This window comes from Physeter macrocephalus, chromosome 10, assembly GCF_002837175.3.
Source record: "Physeter macrocephalus isolate SW-GA chromosome 10, ASM283717v5, whole genome shotgun sequence".
NCBI classification, from domain to species: Eukaryota; Metazoa; Chordata; class Mammalia; order Artiodactyla; family Physeteridae; genus Physeter; species Physeter macrocephalus.
The window spans coordinates 39,248,262-39,267,698 of NC_041223.1; the positions used below are offsets into that span (position 1 = coordinate 39,248,262).

A 19,437-nucleotide genomic window follows, 5' to 3' on the forward strand; every position below is an offset into this window, starting at 1 on the left:
ATACCCTCATATAAATGAGGGTATAGCAATCAGGAGTTCTGAACTAAAGATCCAATTGTTCATATTAGTTTCTTAACCTCTCTGAGACTCAGCTTCTTCAACTGTAAAGTTATATTTTTTGAAATAAATGTCTCAAAAGTTTGTTCCATCGCCACAATTTTATCATGCTTGAGGTTTATATTTCACTCATTTTTCCCCTCTACACATTTATTTCATTTCCTTTGTGTTACACAGGGGCTAGTCACTACTTCTAGGGGAAAAATGAATCCTCTATTTTAGAGTCTTGAAATGTTTCCAATATTTTGTTGTTTTCAAACTTTTTATTTTCAAATAATTTTAGATTTACAGAAGAGTTGTAAAGATAATATACAGAGTTCCAATACACTCTTCAGCAAGCTTCCTCTAATGTTAGGATTTTATATAACCATGATTTACCTACCGAGACTAAGAGATTAACTTTGGTACGCTAGTAACTAAACTACAAACTGTATTTAACTTTCACCTTTTAGTGATTTGTAAAAGTGTTTTTTTAATTATTTCTTACATGTGTGATGAGGACACAAATATTAACATAAGTATTCACAGCTTTTCTCCTCCACTTTATTGCCTAAGAAATATTCTAGGTATGCCTGGTCAGCTCTTGAGTGTTTATGTTCTACTCAGGACTCAGGATATGCTGGGTGAGCAAAAAAATTGGAAGGGGCTCAAATAATTAAATTAATTCATGTTTGAATAGGAAGGGTTATTACCCAGAAGAAAATATAAGATTTAGACAGTGAGAAAAAAGGTCAAGAGAAGGGAATAGAAGAGTCAGCATGGGCTGAAGTACGTTTTTAGCGTGCCCTTGGGAGAGAGAAACTTTTGGGAGGAAATGCTGTGATGGATTGGGAAGCTCCAGTAAGGAGAGAACCTTTAGAACATTTTGCTTTGGGTCATACAACATTAGCTATTTGAGAGACTTCAAAAAAGATTTAAACTTATCTTCAAACCTCCCTGGAATTTTAGACTCTCATTTCTTTTGATTGCAGCACTGTGCAGAGCTAGGCATGAGGTAACACAGCTCTGTTGGGGTTAATATGTTAGAACAAGGGTAATTCAGCTTAGTATCATGGAAAAGTAGGTCAGTGTTAACAACTGACTGTTGAGAAATTAGGGGGAAAAAAGAAACACAAAGACAAATAGGTGGAAAAGTGTCAAGGAAAAGGAAAATGTAAAGAAATATATTCCACAGATTATGAAATATAAATACATTTTAGTACACATTAAATATATTTCATTAGAAACTTGCATCTCCAAACTTAGAACTTTTCTCTCTTGTTATAATAGTCTCAATTTCCCATTATTGATTAAAAATAGTTTTTGGGGAAATCATTAGCTTTTTCCCATAATAAGAGAAAGAAGTTTTGTTTTTCTTCCCCTATACATCTGACAATATGGCGAGGGATGTCTGTCTGATTTGACTGTCTAGTAGCAATAAATTTTTATTCTGGAGATCAAGGGATGACAACCAAGAATCAGAGAAGGGTAAGGAGCTTTCTGTTGATCAGGGCCAGCTTCCTTCTTAAGAGATCTTTCATAAGTTTCATGCTAGTATTAAAAATTAAGGGTTTTTTCCCCCTATATTTTGACAAAAGAGAAAGTTAGGGATGAGAAGTTTTGTGAATAAGAGTGAATGTGATTTTTAATAGCTTTCTTATTATGAAATTCTAGTTGCAACCCTCTTGTGCCAGCAAACTTTTCTCATGAAGTATTTTATAAGAAAGAACCAGGTCCCTCCAAAGCTCTAGTTTACAAGTACCAGTTTTTCTTTATAAAACATTTATTTGCTATTTGTGTCAGCTTGACCTAAATGTTTCTTTCTATTATATAAGTTTATTAGAATTCCCAATGAAATTATTCATCCTCTCTAGAACCGATGAGAAAAGTGGCTACATCTTTAAAGCCAGGTCTGTTTTATCCAAATGGAGTAAGGGGTCTTGGCAATTGTTCACATAATAAACAGTGACAGATATTTGTTTCAATTATGTGAGATTTTGTGTAAAAATTTTTAATATACTAGAATAGACCTTATACAAGAAGAAGACAAAAATTGTGTTAATGGTTTGGTATAATTTATGAAAGATGAGGAAATTTATGTAGTCCATCATTTGAAATAAACCTGAATTCAATATATTAAAACAATTACAACTAGAAAAGTTGTACTCTTTGAATGGGCATTTATTTCCTTTATGAATATTGATATCTATTAGGCATATTTTTAAGATAAAAGGCTTCAATTAAGAATCAGACTTACACGGGGCTTCCCTGGTGGCGCAGTGGTTGCGCGTCCGCCTGCCGATGCAGGGGAACCGGGTTCGCGCCCCAGTCTGGAAGGATCCCACATGCCGCGGAGCGGCTGGGCCCGTGAGCCATGGCCACTGAGCCTGCGCGTCCGGAGCCTGTGCTCCACAACGGGAGAGGCCGCAGCAGAGGGAGGCCCACATACCACGAAAAAAAAAAAAAAAAAAAAAAAAAAAAGAATCAGACTTACAAATGTGCCCAATATACCAGTAACTTTTGGTAATTGAGTCTTTCTAATTTGTTTAGTAACTCAAGCCCTAAATTCTCAAAGACCTGTTATAAAAATAGCCATATCTTTGAAATGATAGTTTAGAGTGATGTATATTTTGATTTTGAATGATAACCAACTTTTTCCCTAAATATCAATAATTTAGTCACAAAAAGGAAAGGCTCAATTTTCTGATGTTTCTAGTCATTCTTGACATTTTAAATGCAACAAAGTACTTTTGCAATTCATTTCCAACTACAGAGAAATGTAGAAAAAGCATATAGATAAAAATATGAAAAAAGTAATTATATGTAAATAATATGATTTTGAAAATGAACAGCTATTAGGAATGAATCTTATATTTATATTTTCCTTACCCTTGTAGAAAGATGCATTAGAAAAGTTTACAATAAAAGATCTTGAGCAAGCAATGATTCTGCATAAAAAGTAAATTTTAATAGGGTTAGAAGAGTTTTTAGAAAATCACCAAATGGCTGCAGCACCCAAAAAAGAAAAAATCCAAGAAAAACGAAAAAGAAAATGCAAAATGCTCTCTTTGGAGCTATCCAGAGATGAGTTGTGTGGATGGAGAGCTTCTCACTTGAGCGTAAAGGTCAATAAACTTTAATTGAGCATTTGCTTTCTGAAATGTAAAAGCACTGAGAGGAAAAATAAATACCAGAAAGAAAAAGAAGAGCTGTGGCCACCTTCATTTATATAAACTTAATCCATTCAAAAGTAAAGCAATCACTTATCTAAAAAGCTTTTATCATTTTGAAAGGTTTGGGAGAAATCTACCTTATCCACTTTAAATACGAAGTTTAATTAACATAAACTTTTTTTGCAATTTGAAATGTATCAAATAATCTTTCTCTTTGCATTCCTTTTTGCATACTAAATTCAGAAACAGAAAAAAATTGTCCTTATATCAGAGAACTTTGGCTGTGAGAGAGCTGAAAGATAAGTGTCACAAAGAGAGGGTAGAAATTGGCAATTTTCTGTCTGTGCTCAGTTCGTTTGCAATTTTTTGTTGGAATAAGTCTACCTCAAACTTCTTATTCCATGTTGCAGGGGAAAGAAAGATCAGAGTTTGCAGTGATGCTTAGTTTTAAATCCTTGTTCTGTCACTTATGTGGTTTGTGAAGTTGGGCAAGTTACTCATCTTTCCTGAGCCCATTTTCTCATGGGTTGAAGGATGTGTTGACTTTTATCTGAGAACTAAGTATATGCTAATGCATGTAAGGTCATGTGCTGTATTCTGTTATAGCATTCTATTACAGTATAATTTCCTATCACCTTAAAATCAGTGTGATTAAACCAAAACTAACACATTTTTTTTCCTGCCTTGCTCTGATCACATAAAATAACTGTTGAGATCACTTCTCCACAATCTTTTTTGCAGCTTAAAGAACTGTATGTAGTCTGGTGTCTTGAAAAAGTTTGGATTTACACTGATTAGCTCTGGAGTTCTTTGGGACGTTTACTTCATGAATGGTATTGTATCACTAAGAGTTGTCAGCCTTTATCTGCAGGACAGGACTGGGCACTCAGCAGGCACCTCAGTCCCTCCAGCCGGCATTGATAGTAACACTTGTCATACTCAGTTCAGAATTCACATACCATTTTTCCCTGGAGCAGCTTTCACACTTTTTGCTCTTGGGTTTGGGCCTCTGCTGTCTCCCTTAGACTCCGACTTTAATGTCCCTAAGTCCATATTGTAATTGTAAACTTTATCCCTTCTTAGTCTCATACCTAAAATTCCTGGAAGGAATAGTTTAAAACTCTAGACCCTGGCAAAGGGTTTGACATAAGGTTAAATAAACATATGTTGATTAAGTAAATAAATTGTTTATGTAGAAGTCTCTGGGTAGTCAGTGGATGATGCTATACAAGTTCTGGTTGTGAATTTTTTGTTGTTAGTAGCTGATAATGAGAAGAGCTGACTTCTAAGAATAATTCAGCATTCACTAAAGGAAAAGTCAAGGCAAAGACTGGATTCAGGTTCTGAAAAACCAGTTTAGTTATTCCAGATAACTCAAGTGAAGTCCTTGAAGAGCTTTGCTGTTATAGCAACCTAAGCACAATGTGAAGTGAGGTACTCCCACCATGTTTCTATAATGTTACATTCTTTCAAGAGTCCCAAATAAAATCTCGAGGAAATTTTTGGGAAAAAGAGGAAAACATGAAGAAGGGTATTTGTACTGAATCCTTTTACTTTCTTAGTCTTCTTCATCGCAGTGTGATCACAAAATCCAGTGGGGTACTTGGCTCCAACCAGTCAGCAACAGCCAAAGTTCCTCTTAAAACATAATTTATCACAATATGATTACTCTGCTTGAAACCTCTCAGCAGCCTCCTACCTTACTCAAAATAAAATGGAAAATTCATATCATGAACAAGATTTTGTGTGATCGGCCCCTGCTACATCACTGGCCACCCCTCTTCTCACTCTCCTCCTGCATCCTCCGCTCCAGCCACTCTGGTCTCCATGCTCTTTGAATATAGCTCGAACGCTTCTCTTTCAAGGTCTTGGCAGATATTTTTCCTCTGCAGGAGAAGTCTTCTCCTCAACAGCCAAAACTCTTCTACTTTTTTTCAAGAATCTTTTCAAATGGTACTCATTCAGAAAAGCTTACCCCTGTTCCACCTTAAAAGAAAAAGCCACTTCTGATCTGCTCCCGCATGCTCTAATCCTCTAAACCAAGCTTTATTTTTTTCTGACCCTTATTATCACCTGACATTATATACACATATATATGTATTCATATATCCATGCATACATATGCATATAAACATATTCATTTTTAAGACTTAAAAATGGACTTTTCTCTAGCTTTAAAATTTTTTAAGCCGTAGCAAAGCCAGAGAATGTACAACAGCTATTTACAGATTTAAAGCTTTTTACGTTAACTGTTCTCAGAAAAATTAGGAAATAAATACTTCATTTGGGGAATAAAGGAATAGACAGGTGAAGAGGGACTTAACTACATTCTATTCATTCCCCTGACTTTTGTGGTTGAAGACAGAAGATTCCCTTACAGTTGCATTAGGCAAAAACTACTAATTATAGCAAAACTGAAACTGGAATCCACTTCATTCCAGCACAGTGCCCCTTCATAAACGTGTTAATTCCTAACTGAGTATTTTTTTCTTAAAGTTTCACAATATAAAATATTCCTGATACAGCCTCCCTCAACACAGAAAAATAAGAATTAATGTGCATTTACTCAGATTAATAAATGTCACACTTAGAAAAATTACTGAAGAGTATATGTAGGCAGATTTTGATTGTTTCTAAAATATAGTAATAGCTAGTTATTGCTATCGTTATTTTTTTTGAACATCCACTTTGGCCAGGCACTTTTGCTCAGTTTCTTCACAATAAGCCGGCAAGATAGATTTTACGAGTCCATTTTTTAAAAGAGGGAAATGAAATTCAGTGTGTCACAGCACATTGCCAATGTCACAACCAGAAGGGGTCAGAGACAGAATTCAGACCAAGGTCACCCATGCTAGCACCAGTGCTTTCTCTCTTGCTCCATTCCCCTCTGTAGATAACAATGGAGAACTCTGATAATCATTGGTGTAAGTGAACTTATCTGTTTATGTGAAATTTTCCATGATCATACTGTGACTGGGGTTCCAGGCCAGCCTCTCCCACTCTTTACAAACAAGGTGACAGTGACGAGGTGTGCTAGAATGAGTTGTTATGAAGGAAACCTGACTGGGACCAAGAATACATCAACCCTGGCCAGAGAGAGTTAGAAGAAAAGCATGTAAATTTTGGATAATCCCTACAGTAGAAAGGCAAAAAGGGGAGGAACAAACATAAGATGAAAATGAAGCATTTGCATTTGTTTGCTCAGTTTGCTAGGAACAGGCATCTTCAAAAGCTTTACAATTATAATGAACTATTGTGGATTCTCTGGCTTTGAGATGGCATAAAAACATTTAAAAGCAAGAGAAAAGCCCATTGTAAGGGCTTAGAAAGTAAAAAGTAAGTCATTTAATTTTTCTTTCATCTGATGTTAATTTATGCAGAAGCTAATAACATATTTGTGGCTCAGAGCTGCTCATTGTGGAGAGGATTTCTCTCTCAGCCAGCCTTTCCTGTGATCCCTGCCAGATAGAGCCGTCATTTCCGGGCTTATGACACTTTTCTCAGAGAAAGGCAGTATGCTGATAAGTTCACACTCTATAGACACACTTAATTGCGAACCCTCTGAAAATCAATGATATAAAATGTCCTAACTCTTCTCTAGCTGTTACTAACAAAACTGCAAACAAATTGGAGGAGAGGATGAGGAGGAAATTGGATATGTGGGTGCACAGTCAAGTGGAAAGGGAGGAGTATTGTTGACTGTTGAAGGAGAAAAAAGTCAAGGGAAGGAGAGTTTTCATATAAGAAACATGGGTTACTTTTATATCCAAGTAGGATATAATTAAATTGTTGTGCCTTTTATAAATGAAAAGCTTAATTTCACTGCTGCCAAATCACCTAAAGAATAGACAGTCGTGCTTGAAGAAATGCATGAATCTTCAGAAGTTGATGTTTTAAAATGAATTAACCACGAATAAAGTAAGTCCAATAATGACAGCTTAAAAGTCTAATTCATAAAAATGTTATTAAAGTACATTATTTATACCTGCTTTTTGTGGATTTCTGTTCTTATTCATGACTCTTTCAGTGTATGGCCATAATCACAGGCAGAGTGTATAATGGAAGCATTAATCAATCTGAACTAAGGCAAGAATACTGTATCACCACAATAAAGTCCCAGCTATATTAATATAAAGGGTAGAATTTATTACACAAGACAATTCTCTTTTTAAAAAATGGAAAGAATGTCTTCCATCTTCTGGCCTCAAATTCGTACTTTCCTGCTGAAGTTTAATATAAGATTAACTAATTGGCATGAACTTTTAAATGAAATATTTATTCATCTACATTATGAAACTTAGAGACTCGGATACTAAGTTGGATACTAAGCTGTGATCTTATCGTGACTATGGCATTGATTTTTAATATAGGCTAAGAATTATTTACAATTAATCTGTATTTTAATTAACTCCTTTCCTAGCACATGACATCAGATGGTGATGTTTAGCAAATGCCAATTCAACTGTCTGGCATATGCATTTATTTAGATAAGATGGAAAAGTCCTTGCTACATAAAATTTCTCCCAGAGAAGCTGAAAGTAATGATACTTAAATCAAAAGTATCTTTATTCAGAATTTTAAAGATGTTTTGCATATTTAATATGTATAAACCTTTAGGAAAAGGCAAAGTAGAATTCCATTGGTTTATTTCTAACTCTAGAACTATCAAAATCTGACTTCTTAACTTTCTACTTCTGATTGGATGAGCTGTAAAGGTACACTGTAGACACATTTGGACAGAGTGTGAATATATTTCTCCCTACAACACTAACTTATCTCTAGGAGTCATGAAAAGAGGTTCTTTGTAAATTATACTTCTGACACTGCAAGAAAGTGTTGGCTTTGATCTCGTAAGTAAAAAATCTCTATACCTAGGGAAAATTAATTCCTATATTTAATAAGATGCCATCATTAGTAGGCAACTTAAGCATTGATACTAGAAGTACACATTGAATTTCTTCAGCATAGTAACAATCTCATAATAGTTCTGGGTAATGAACAACTTTGAATGCCTGACATTTATACTTGAGTTGGAGAGACAAATGACAAAGAGAAAAGTATTTCAAATATAAGGTAAATTGCATTACTAACTGAAGATAAAAATCAGTCAATTTCCAACATTAACTGTGCTTATAGCTGCCTCAAACCTAACAGTACTGAATATTCCATTTCAACAACTGTGTACTTCTACATGACTTCGTTATTTAAAATGAGAACACTTACCAGAAAACTGTCCGGGGATGTCTAGTTGTTACATGGCTATTGCTGGGCAGCATTTGAAGTTCCCTCTGCCGCTCAGACCAAGGTTTTCGTAGATCTCTGAAACAGAAATCTTCCATAAAGAAGTCTAAAGGTACCACAAACTGTCAAACTGTTCTATGTGTCATCCAGACTTAACAGCAACCTCTGGGTACAAATATAGTCTGAGCACGCTGATTGATATGGCCACTCAGAAAGGGCAGTGGAAGTTATGTCCCCAATATGGTGCCATATAAATGTCACCAGAATCCAAATGTCTGTTGACAAGAGGCAGATCTGTAAAACAGTTAAATCAAAATATTGTTAATGGCCTAATATATTATTTCTAATGAAACTGAACATATGAAAAGAAAACAAAAAATAATTCTTTTAGCTTACCTGCAGCATTGTTTCTCAGAAATTATATTTTAATTTTCAATATTAATATCTTACTTTAGGCACTAGACAAACAATTGTTTAGTTCAGAAAGCTCAAACTATCTTGTTCATTTTTTGTAAACAGTATTAGCAGCCCACAATTTTATGCACTTACTGTGAGCCAGGCACTGTGCAGAATGCTTTGAAAACATATCTAACTTTGAAGGAAGTACTATTACTTTACAAATGAAGAAAATAAGGCTTAGTGAGATTAAATCACTTGCTCAAAGTCACAAAACTATCTGGAGGCAGAACTGACTTTAATGGTAATCCTTCATTCAAAACTTCATTTTCCTTTTGTACTAAATTTTCCTAAAGGAAATATTTTAAATTTCTTCTCTAGAAAGAGAAGAAGAAAAGAAGAAAGCTGAGAATAAAGTGACTTCCGAAACAAAAAAAAAAGGTAAGGAATTTAAAAGCTAACACATAAATTAATTAATATCCATTTGTAATATTACTGGTAAAGCTACTGTTTTCTAGGAAAGAAATCCCCTTAACAATTTTATTGTCATTGTTACTAAAAACAAATATAAGTATTCCAAAAAAGTAGAGATTGAGAAATTTTTAAAAGAAAATTCAAGCCTAAACACTTTTAAAATTTGTTACTGATTATTTTTTTTCTTTCTTTGGAGTGGTGCTCAATTCTACTTCATTACTTTACTTGATTACATATATGAATATGAAGTTTACTATCCAATTAATTTAGTTTAATAAAATTGTCTATCAAAAGAGCAAATTATTGAATGTATGGGAAAGAAAGTAGTTAATTGGTTTGCTATGTTTTGTTCTTTTTTGAATGGTTATTTTCAAATAGCACATCTGAAGTCCCAAACGAGCCCAAGAGATTTCTCAGCTTCTGACATGCTTGCAGTGGCCTGATAGCCCAGGGAACATTCAGTATATTCCTTTTAATGTCCTTTAGAAAAACTATTGAATTATATCATAATTAACAATGCCATCTAATGTTCCTACTGTCATGAAAAAAAATTTTTTTTTTTTTTAACCTTAGCAAAACTTTGCTCCTTCCCTGAAGGGATAGCACACCAAAACCACTGTTCTGTTACAAAGGTGCTAGTTCACTAATATTTGACATGACTGTGACTCTAATGTAGAATCACTCTATACAAGATGAATTGGATGTTAATGGCAGTAAAATGTGCCCTGAAATATATGATAATTAAACAGATGTTTATAGTTTTCTCATTTTACTACCAGAAAAAGAAGATGTCAAAATGAAAACTGAGAAGGAAACTACCATGGATGTAAAGAAAAAAGGTATTGTACTTTCTTTGCTTCCTTAGTCAGATTATGTTCAGGATGTTTGTTAATAAAGGAATCTTGGGGCAATGTAAACAAATTGAATATAGGTACTTAAGTCTGTCCATGTCCAGGCTGTCAAAGCAAAACTTGCACTAGACAAAGTTAAACAGGCAAGGCAGACTTTATTCAAGGCTATTGCAATAGGGGAGAGAGACCAGAACTCATTCTGAACTCAATTTCACTGAAACAAAAAGCAGGAGAGTTTTTAAGATCTGGAAAGGGGTGGGAGGATTGTAGTCCATCTGTGTTTGCTGATTGGCCTTACTCAAAAGACGAGAAAACTTTCTCTTATTTTCATGTCAAGAGTGTAGTTTTACAACTTGGAGCAAGGCACCGAAGGGAGTTAGGTTCCTACCCTCCCACAGAAACTGGGAGATAGAAGTACTATCTTTCTTGATGATTACATTTCAAAGGAGCGGCTCCCAGGCCTCTGAGAAAGGCACACATGGGTTGTAAAACTGGCAGGAGGCTTTTAAGAAAATGTATATCTTGAAAGATCAGAAGTACAAGTTTTCTAAAGTAAATGCTCTAAGGAAAGGGAGGTCAGGAGCCGAAGGACAAGAAGATGCCTGTCTAAGTTTGGTGAAGGTGAAGAGAACTTTAAGGCCATCTTTTTCAAGACATAATGAAATTGAGTTATACATGGTATAACTTCACTTTGCAAAGATAAGAAGCAAAGAATGCAAAGATAATAATGCATTCCATTAAGAAACAGCTTAGATTTTTGCTTTAAATTTAGTTCTGCTTTTACTCTTGTTCAAACATGAATATCTGCTTTTATTCAAGTTAAGCTTAAATCTAGGTGAAAAGATATGTAGTTGTCTCTAGTATTATGGTTTGGTGATAAGTATTTTCACCTCAAATATTTCCTCCATTAGTGTCAGTGATGCTTGAAATTCCACCATTAGAGATATTCCATTCCTTTGAGTTATGAAAGAATTGTCCTCTATTAAAATGCAAATCTCTTAGGGCCTGTGTGCATGGAGTAACAAACGAATTCCTCTCAGCTATTAACACTTAAAGTGAATGAAATTTCTAGATCTTCCCTGTGTAATAATAAGCTGAAAACATTGTCATAGAAACTGAGTCAATAGATAAGGTTAAATGAAGGTGAAGGTGAAGTTGAAGAGAGCTTCAAGGTAGGACATGGTGTGGAGAGAGCAGACTGGGCTGGATGCCATTAGTGAAAACCTCCCTTCCTAGGAAGTAATAGCATACGTTGGAAAAAAAATGTGGTGAAGGACACTGAAATAGAAGATCATAAGATGACAAACTAGACATTGATTACTCTTAGTAAGTAGCAAATAGGAATTACAGGAAATCCCTACATCATGCTATAAGTGGGGTAAAAATATTGTAAAATACTAAGAGTTACATGATTGCATGGCTCATAAAATATCCAGGAAGAGACAGCCATGTGTTCTCTTGAGTTTGGGACTTGATTACTGATTACTTTGCATTTGAATTATTATTAATTTTATTATTGAACATTCATTTATTTTGTTTATTTAAAACATTCTTTATTCTCCTGGTGAATTATGTATCTTATCATAAGAAAGTGAAAACACAATTCTGACCACGTGATGATGCTGAGAAACTGGTTGCTTGGGTCATCGTATCTGTGACAGCTATATGATTGAGTGCTAAAGAGAAACAAGTTTTTCCTGGGCCATCAGTTTTACTCAAGTATTTGCAGAGGAAGTTTTGAATTGTAATTGTCAAAGTATCATAGGTGTGAAAATGCAAAATCATGAAAAATGCTTTTGGCAAAACACAATGGTGTGTGTGTGGTGGTTGTTTTGATTTGAATTTTGTTTTTGAGGGGAAGGGCACAACACTTTTCTGTTCAGAGAGTGATGGGAAAATCTGATACTTCTCTGCTACTGGGAAACCTGTGTTATTAGCCCAGCAGTCATGTCAGAGTGAGATTGTGCACCACTGGCAAGAGGAGTGATTATGCCAATATCCCTTCCTGCAAGGCCAGTGCTCAGCCATTGAAGTAGAGGCTGAACTGGGTGATTGCACAGCACATCAGGGGAGGGCTGCTCAGCAAGTATTGAAAAACAAGCTTGTCCTTCTTGGAATCAGTTTTCAGTTTGTTTATATGTCATTTTTACTTTTAATTACACAAAACCATTGGCTCTTACAAATCAGTTCAAATTCCTGATTAAAATATGCGTAAATTATTAGTTTGCAAGCTCTTAATTTCCAAATACTCAAAATTGTGTGTGTGTGTGTATGTGTGTGTGTGAGAGAGAGACAGACAGACAAAGAGATTCAATTAGTGTTGATTTCTAACTCATGTTTCTTTTTAGAGTTTCATAATTCTCCAACTATATTTTCATGTGAGAGCAATATGCTTTAGAAATAGCCAGTTTGAAACTTATTATGAAAGTAGTAAAAATTTCTAGAGGTTACGCTAGAAAAGTGAGAATTACCTGAAATCTTGAAGAGCCGTGATACATATGTTATTTCTTCCTAAAGTAGTCAGAGGAATATGGCAGAACATCTAATATCATTACTATAGTCCCAAATAGTAGCAGATTTACAAGATGTAAAATATGCCTAGATGCTTATTTAATATATGGGTTTTATCGTGGCATTTTATTACATTTATAATAAGTTTCATATTATTTATGATTATAGAACATATAATGTATTTATGTTATATTATTATTTTATTTTACTATATTTATATTTTATTATTATATAGGTGCAAATGAATCTAAGGCTTAAGTTCTAAGGTTTGATAGAAGAGCCTCTGCTGCATGAAACTTGTAAATCACACTTTGTTAGTGATCTGTTAGGGAAAATGTGGGTGGGGTTTTATAGGATATAAAATTGCCAGTCCATGAATTGAAATTGGGTAAGTGGTACACTGAGATTCATTATAATAATTTCTTGTTTGTATATATTTGAAATTGTCCATGGTGAAAAAAAAGCCCAAATATGTTGTTTAAAAACATTGATAGAAATGAAAAAAAAAATCACCAAGATATTTTTACAATGTTATGAGGTATGTTTTACCCTGAAGAAATGCTATAAAAAAAAAAACAAAAAAGAAAGGAATTAAAAACTTTTAAAAACCATGTTCCTATGTTTGTATCAGACTTCCGTGCTAGATATACAAACCACTCTAGATGATATAAGAAGAGGGACTTCTGTACAGGGAACTGGATGCACACACAATTGTTGGAAGGACTAGAAGAATTGATGTCAGGAGACTACATTGGATTATTGAGCACCGAGGACTATCAATTGGCCAGGAAGCTGCTTTGTTCTTCAAAGCTGCCTCCACACCTGCCTCTTTGCATCCACAGACGAGATACTGAAAATGTTGAGGCCAACCTCAGCCACTTATATCAAAGCGACCTTGTTTGCTAAAGCATTCCTGCTCTTCAGTCTCCTGTAGGTGCATCTAAATGATGAAATTAAACATGCTGGGAGTCTAGAAGACAGGTTTTTGGCATTGCAATTTTTCCAACTGGAGGGAGGGTAGAATGGAAGTAGAAAGAGACTATCCAAGGTATCTATAATAAAGACACTTTCAGAAATGTTTTAGAAGATAAAATTCATATACGAAATGGTTTTGAAGACCTGAATTGTACAATGACTAAACCTATCTTTGAGTTCCACTAAAAGTTGAAAAAGATGGCTCAATCAAGCAACATGATACAATTTGGCAATTTAAAGTGCTCAAAAGACACACAAATGTAGTTTCCGTTGTTCTTTACCTAAACTGTAGCAGCATGATTTTTTTCCCCAAGAATTAGCTAAATAAAAGTATAAATGATAAGAAGGATCCTGAAAAACCAGACTAGCTTTTCTGAAATAAGCTGCTAGAAAAGGACTAATTCACTCATTCATTTATTCTTGAATGCTTTCCTACGGGAAATAGTCACTAAATGCCTATTATATTGTGCTAGGGGGTGAGTACACTTAAAGGTGGATAAACCAACATAAGCCCCAGTCTAACGAGACCTGCAGTTTGATACAGGAGGCACACAGCGACTAAGAAGACATAATGTCGACAACTCGGGGTAAGGGACACGGAGGAAACAAATTTGGGGCAATGACAATGGAAACAACAGGTGGGGACAGCGAGCTATTTAGATAGAAAGCTTGTTACAGCAGGCTCTCTCAGAGACATTTAAATTGGAATCCGATGTATTGGAAGGATCCAGCCATTGGTGAGGACATCTTTGTGTGATGTGTGAATATGGTATGTGCACGTGTGTGTGGTATGTGTATATGTGTGATTTGTATGAGAAGACATACAAGGGGTCAGGATATGCAGGGACATGTGCAGGTGTTTGAATTTATTAAAATTGTAATGGGAAACTCTTGAAGGGTATCAGCAGTGGAGAAAATATTTTGATTTGTGTTTAATACAAGTATATTCTCATTTAGATAATAGGTTAGAGGGAGAAAAGAGAAGAGGTACACCAATGAAAAGATGGTGTCATTTATTGAAATGGGGAAGCCTATACGGGAACAGCTGTGATGGAAAAAATTCAGAGCTTCCTTTTGAGTGTGTTGTTTCAGGTGTATGTGATGCATCGTCCAAACTTTGTATCAGGAACTATTTTAGGTGCTTTACACATACTAACTCATTCAATCTTTATGATAAATCAGGAAATAAGCTATTATAACCCTCATTATAAAATTGAGAGGTAGTAAATGTCAGGGCCAGGACATTAACCCAGGTAGTATGGCTCCACAGCCACATACTCTAAACAGTCAATTAGAGATATGGGTCTGGAACTCAGAGGAGATTCTGAAGTGAAACCATAGAAAGAGTTATCCATATAGATCACAGTTATTGTCCTGGGAGTAGATGAGATCACCCAGAGACATTGTGTCAGAAGAAAAAGAGAATAGAATACAGAATCAAGACCTGGGGAATTCCAACATCTAGACATTAGATAATGGAAAATAAAGTAAGAGGGGCTGAAAGGAATTGCTAGAGAGGTTAAAGGAAAAGCAAAGGAGTTTGGTAATAGAGACATTTCAGAAATGGATGCTTCGAGAAGCAAGAAGTTATCAACTTGGCGAATATTACTTAGAAGTTGTAACGTGAGGGCAGAAAAGACAAGCACAGAGAAGAGATAAAGCCAGACTGGAATGGAGATCCAAAAATGAGAAGAAAGTAGTGAATTTCTTTCTTTTTTGGTGTGTGTGTGGCTGTATAAGGAGTAAAGAGACTTTTTTGTTGAGTTTTGCTTTGGAAGGTGAATTTAGTGCCTGATAAACATAAACAGAATGTGAGAGATTGATGCTTAAAGGGATGAAGTATAAGTGGAAATATAAGAGATAATTTAGAATTCATTGCTTGATGAGCTCATGGGGGAAAAAAATAATCTGCATTTTTCTGAGATAACACCACAGACACTCCAACAGTAAAAAGTTGGTGTTTTCCAGTTATGAAGAGGAATTCGTCTAGATCACCTTAGAAAGATATACAATATAAGATTAAGAGGCTGTTGTGATAAAACTTAAATTCCAATACTAAATACATTCTGAATTGAAAGGCTCAGTTTTAGAAAAAGATATATCTAAGTGTTCTTGGTGTTCACTGAATGGCAAAAGGTAAGTTTGTGAATGTATTGTAGCAATGTGTTTAAAGAATCATTCATTTGGTTAAAATACCCCATTAGAACTTTACATTAAAATATCTTTGTGGCGATAAGTTAACCAGATCAGATTAATCCAGTATAAAGCTCATAAAGCTTGTGCTGTTTAAATGATACAGTCATATCTATTACCATAGAATATTTTCAATTACTGTGGCAGATGCTATTAAATTCTGAACAAACTGAAACCTTTAGCTACTTGGTTCCTCTATATAGGATCTTCTTTTGTCATTGAGAAATTGCAAAAAATCCTTTATAGAGGCTTATAGCTTTGAACATATTAAATTCTATGCCTACCAGACGTAGACTATCATCTGTTTTACTTTATAAAACTTTTGTAATAAGTTGTTCTAGCTACTAGAGCTCAAAATAATTTACATGGCAGATTACAGACCATGAAAATACATTGATTTGTATTTAAAAGTAACTTTTTGAAATATTTATATGTACAGATATAATTGGCAAGATAATATATAGTATCGTTCATATATGTTCACTGTTAAGTTTCAGTTTAAAAGAGCAAACTTCTGTTTTCCAAACTTGTATTTTGAGACGATTATAGCTTTTTATGCTCATTCCATCTTTTTCTATTTGAAAAGCACTTGACTGTAGAAAGTTATCTTGTATTTGAATTTTGTATTTTGTACATAAGCATTTGGGCAAGATTTGACAAATGCTTCAGCTTGTCATTATTTGTTAGACACTTTGAAATCTAGAATAATTTTGGGGGGGATTCTACATATTCTGTGGTAATCTCCCAGTTAATATCAATTATAATATACAGGTACTTCACACACTTTTTAGTGATATTGGGCAATTATATTAATGTATATTCTAGATGAAATTATTTTAAAAATTGTTCAACAGGTAAATAATCGGGAATTTGGCACAAATAGGACCTGATCTAATTAGCAATTCCAAGCCCTGATTTCGGGATGCTCCAAAATTACAGGGCAACGGTAGATTACTTTCAAGTTAGCTTTTAGTTCCCAGTTAGACTAGATTGCAAGTCAGAGTTCAGATGATGGCAGCTTGACTATATTAAAAACATTTACAATGCTTGAATTTCTTTGAAGGCAAGAGAATCCATTTTCAAGTGTTTTGTAATCATAGAAATCATGTAAGACAATAGTTACTTATTCTTTTGAGGGTAAGAGATTTTGTAATGAAACAATACAGGAAAGTCGGCTGACTTGTTACTTACTATGATCCTTGATTACCTCTTGTATCACATCTGGATTAGCCGGATAGAAGCTAAAATGCTTGAGACAGTAAGAGGGATTTAGTGTCATAATGTGCTGTGGGATCTCTGAGATAATCCCCCATGTTCTAGCTTTGGGTTTGAACAATGCAAAAGTGTGTTTGGGCTCAATGCAGAAAGGACATAAAGGCATTTTGGTTTAAGAAAGAATTTTAAAATACATTTTAAAATTCAGAAAGGGAAACTGTTCATATTAAAAATTATTCAGGCCTGGAAAAAGTAAAGTAGTATACAAAGTGACTATTTTAATAGTCTTTTTAATGCTTATTATAGAGAATCCAGACCTCCCTCTCACTGAAGACAAACAAAATCAGCCCTCATACTTGAGTATGAGGGAGTTGTATTATGATTTGTGAAGTATTTTCAACAAGGAGGATTGAAATGCATACGAGGAAGAATGAGTAAATAGACTATGACTATTTCTTCCCTGTGTGCATCCATAATGATATTTAAGTATTTCCTGTACCCATACTAGATAAATTATTTTAATTGCAGTTTATATTCAGAATGAAGTATTTTCTGAAAAAATTAAGAAGCAAAATAATTTAACATTAAAACAAAGTGGTCTCTTGCAAACACCATAAATTAAATTTTAATGCGAAGATTACACAGAGTGGTACAGGAAGTGAGATATTAGAAACAAGTTTTTCTTTTTTTAAAATTTTAATAGATGGGAGGATTTTGACCAATTTGTTGGGAAATTACATAGCCTGAGTTTCCCTTGTGGCCTGAGATATACCTTTAAGCATAGAGAAGCAAAATATCCAGTAATTTTTTTGTATTATGAATCCTAAAAGCCTACAAGATTTTTCTTTCAGTAAAAGTAAAGCTTAAAAAATTTCCAAATAGTATCTCCTTCAATTCCAGCCTCTCCTGGGATTCCGAAAGCATATTTTAAAAATAATTTAGCAAATCGTGCCAATATGAATTCTTTTTATTAAGATATTTTAAAGTAATAGTAATAACAGTTAAATTTATTCACTGTGTTCTCATTTAATACTTACACCAACTCTTGAGGTAGGTATTATAATGCCCATTTTATAGAAAGGGAAACTTAGGATTGGAGCAGTTAAGTATCTTGGCCATGTTTACCAGCTAGTGATGGAGCAAAGGCAGTAAGTAAGAAGTTCACCAAATAAAGCTCCCTGTCTTTAGCAACCTGCAAATGTTTTTTTTTTTTTCCAACTCTAGGAAACGCCGATTGTAGATTGCCTTAGTGTCTTTTTCTTTTCTTTTCTTTTTTTCTTCTTTTTTTTCCTAATTCCTTTGAGATCATATTGCAGACAGGGATAAGAAAGGAGGAAATAAAGAAGATATACCATAAGTCTGATTCTCTTTTTTCTTGTAGAAATTATGCTTTCCTTCCTTCTTTCACTCAACAAATATTTAATAAGTGCATAACATTTGCAAGTAAATCTGCTAAATATTGGAGATAGGTCAGTATAAAAGACATGGCACTTGCTCTCAAAGACCTTAGAAAAGAGGCAAATAGACATTTATAATATACCATGTCCACTATCACAATAGAGTACGTACAAGAGCTCACACTAAGATCACGGCGTGAGTATAGAAATTGTGTCTCTTTTGGTAAATTGGTATCCGTTAGAAATTTAGAACAGGGATGCTACAGACTTACATAATAAGGTATTTGACCTAGATGCATTTAACATAGTTTTAAACAGGCTGGAAACTGGAACTCATAAAATTTTAACAGTGCTTTATCACTGAAGATACTTGCTTTCACAAGTGGCAGACCATCTAAATAAAGAATTTATTGGTTTATCCAAATACAGTTCTAGAGTAAAGTGTCTTCGAGTTCATCTTGACCCAGGGGTCAAATGATATCATTAGGATGAGATTTATCTCTCCTCACTTTTAGACTCTGTTTCCTTGATATTGGCCCATGTGATTGCAAATTGGCCATATCAGATACTGCCTGCCCTACATCTCTCTTATTCATGTCCTATGAGAAAAATAATAGATTGGCTTCCTGAGAGCTCAAACAGAAAACCTGAACTGAGTCATATTGGTCCCTGTGGACCGGTTCCTGAGCTAACGTTTGTGGTGAGAGTAAAGGAATAATCTGATTGTTTTAGCTTAGGCCACAGGTCCTATCTTTTTTTTTTTTTTTTTTTTTTTTTTGCGGTACGCGGGCCTCTCACTGTTGTGGCCCGGCCCCTTGCGGAGCACAGGCTCCGGGCGCGCAGGCTCAGCGGCCATGGCTCACGGGCCCAGCCGCTCCACGGCACGTGGGATCCTCCCGGACCGGGGCACGAACCCGTGTCCCCTGCATCGGCAGGCGGACTCTCAACCACTGCGCCACCAGGGAAGCCCAAGAA

General features: G+C 34.8%; 1 protein-coding gene across 1 annotated transcript in view; it reads left to right on the forward strand.

The window, feature by feature from the left end:
- Positions 1-19,437, forward strand: part of TRDN (triadin) — a 366,265-nt gene that overhangs the window by 174,888 nt on the left and 171,940 nt on the right. The window contains exons 11-12 of the mRNA XM_055087525.1: positions 9,232-9,287; positions 10,100-10,159. Coding sequence (XP_054943500.1) covers positions 9,232-9,287; positions 10,100-10,159 — 116 coding nt within the window. The remainder of the gene's footprint in view (positions 1-9,231; positions 9,288-10,099; positions 10,160-19,437) is intronic.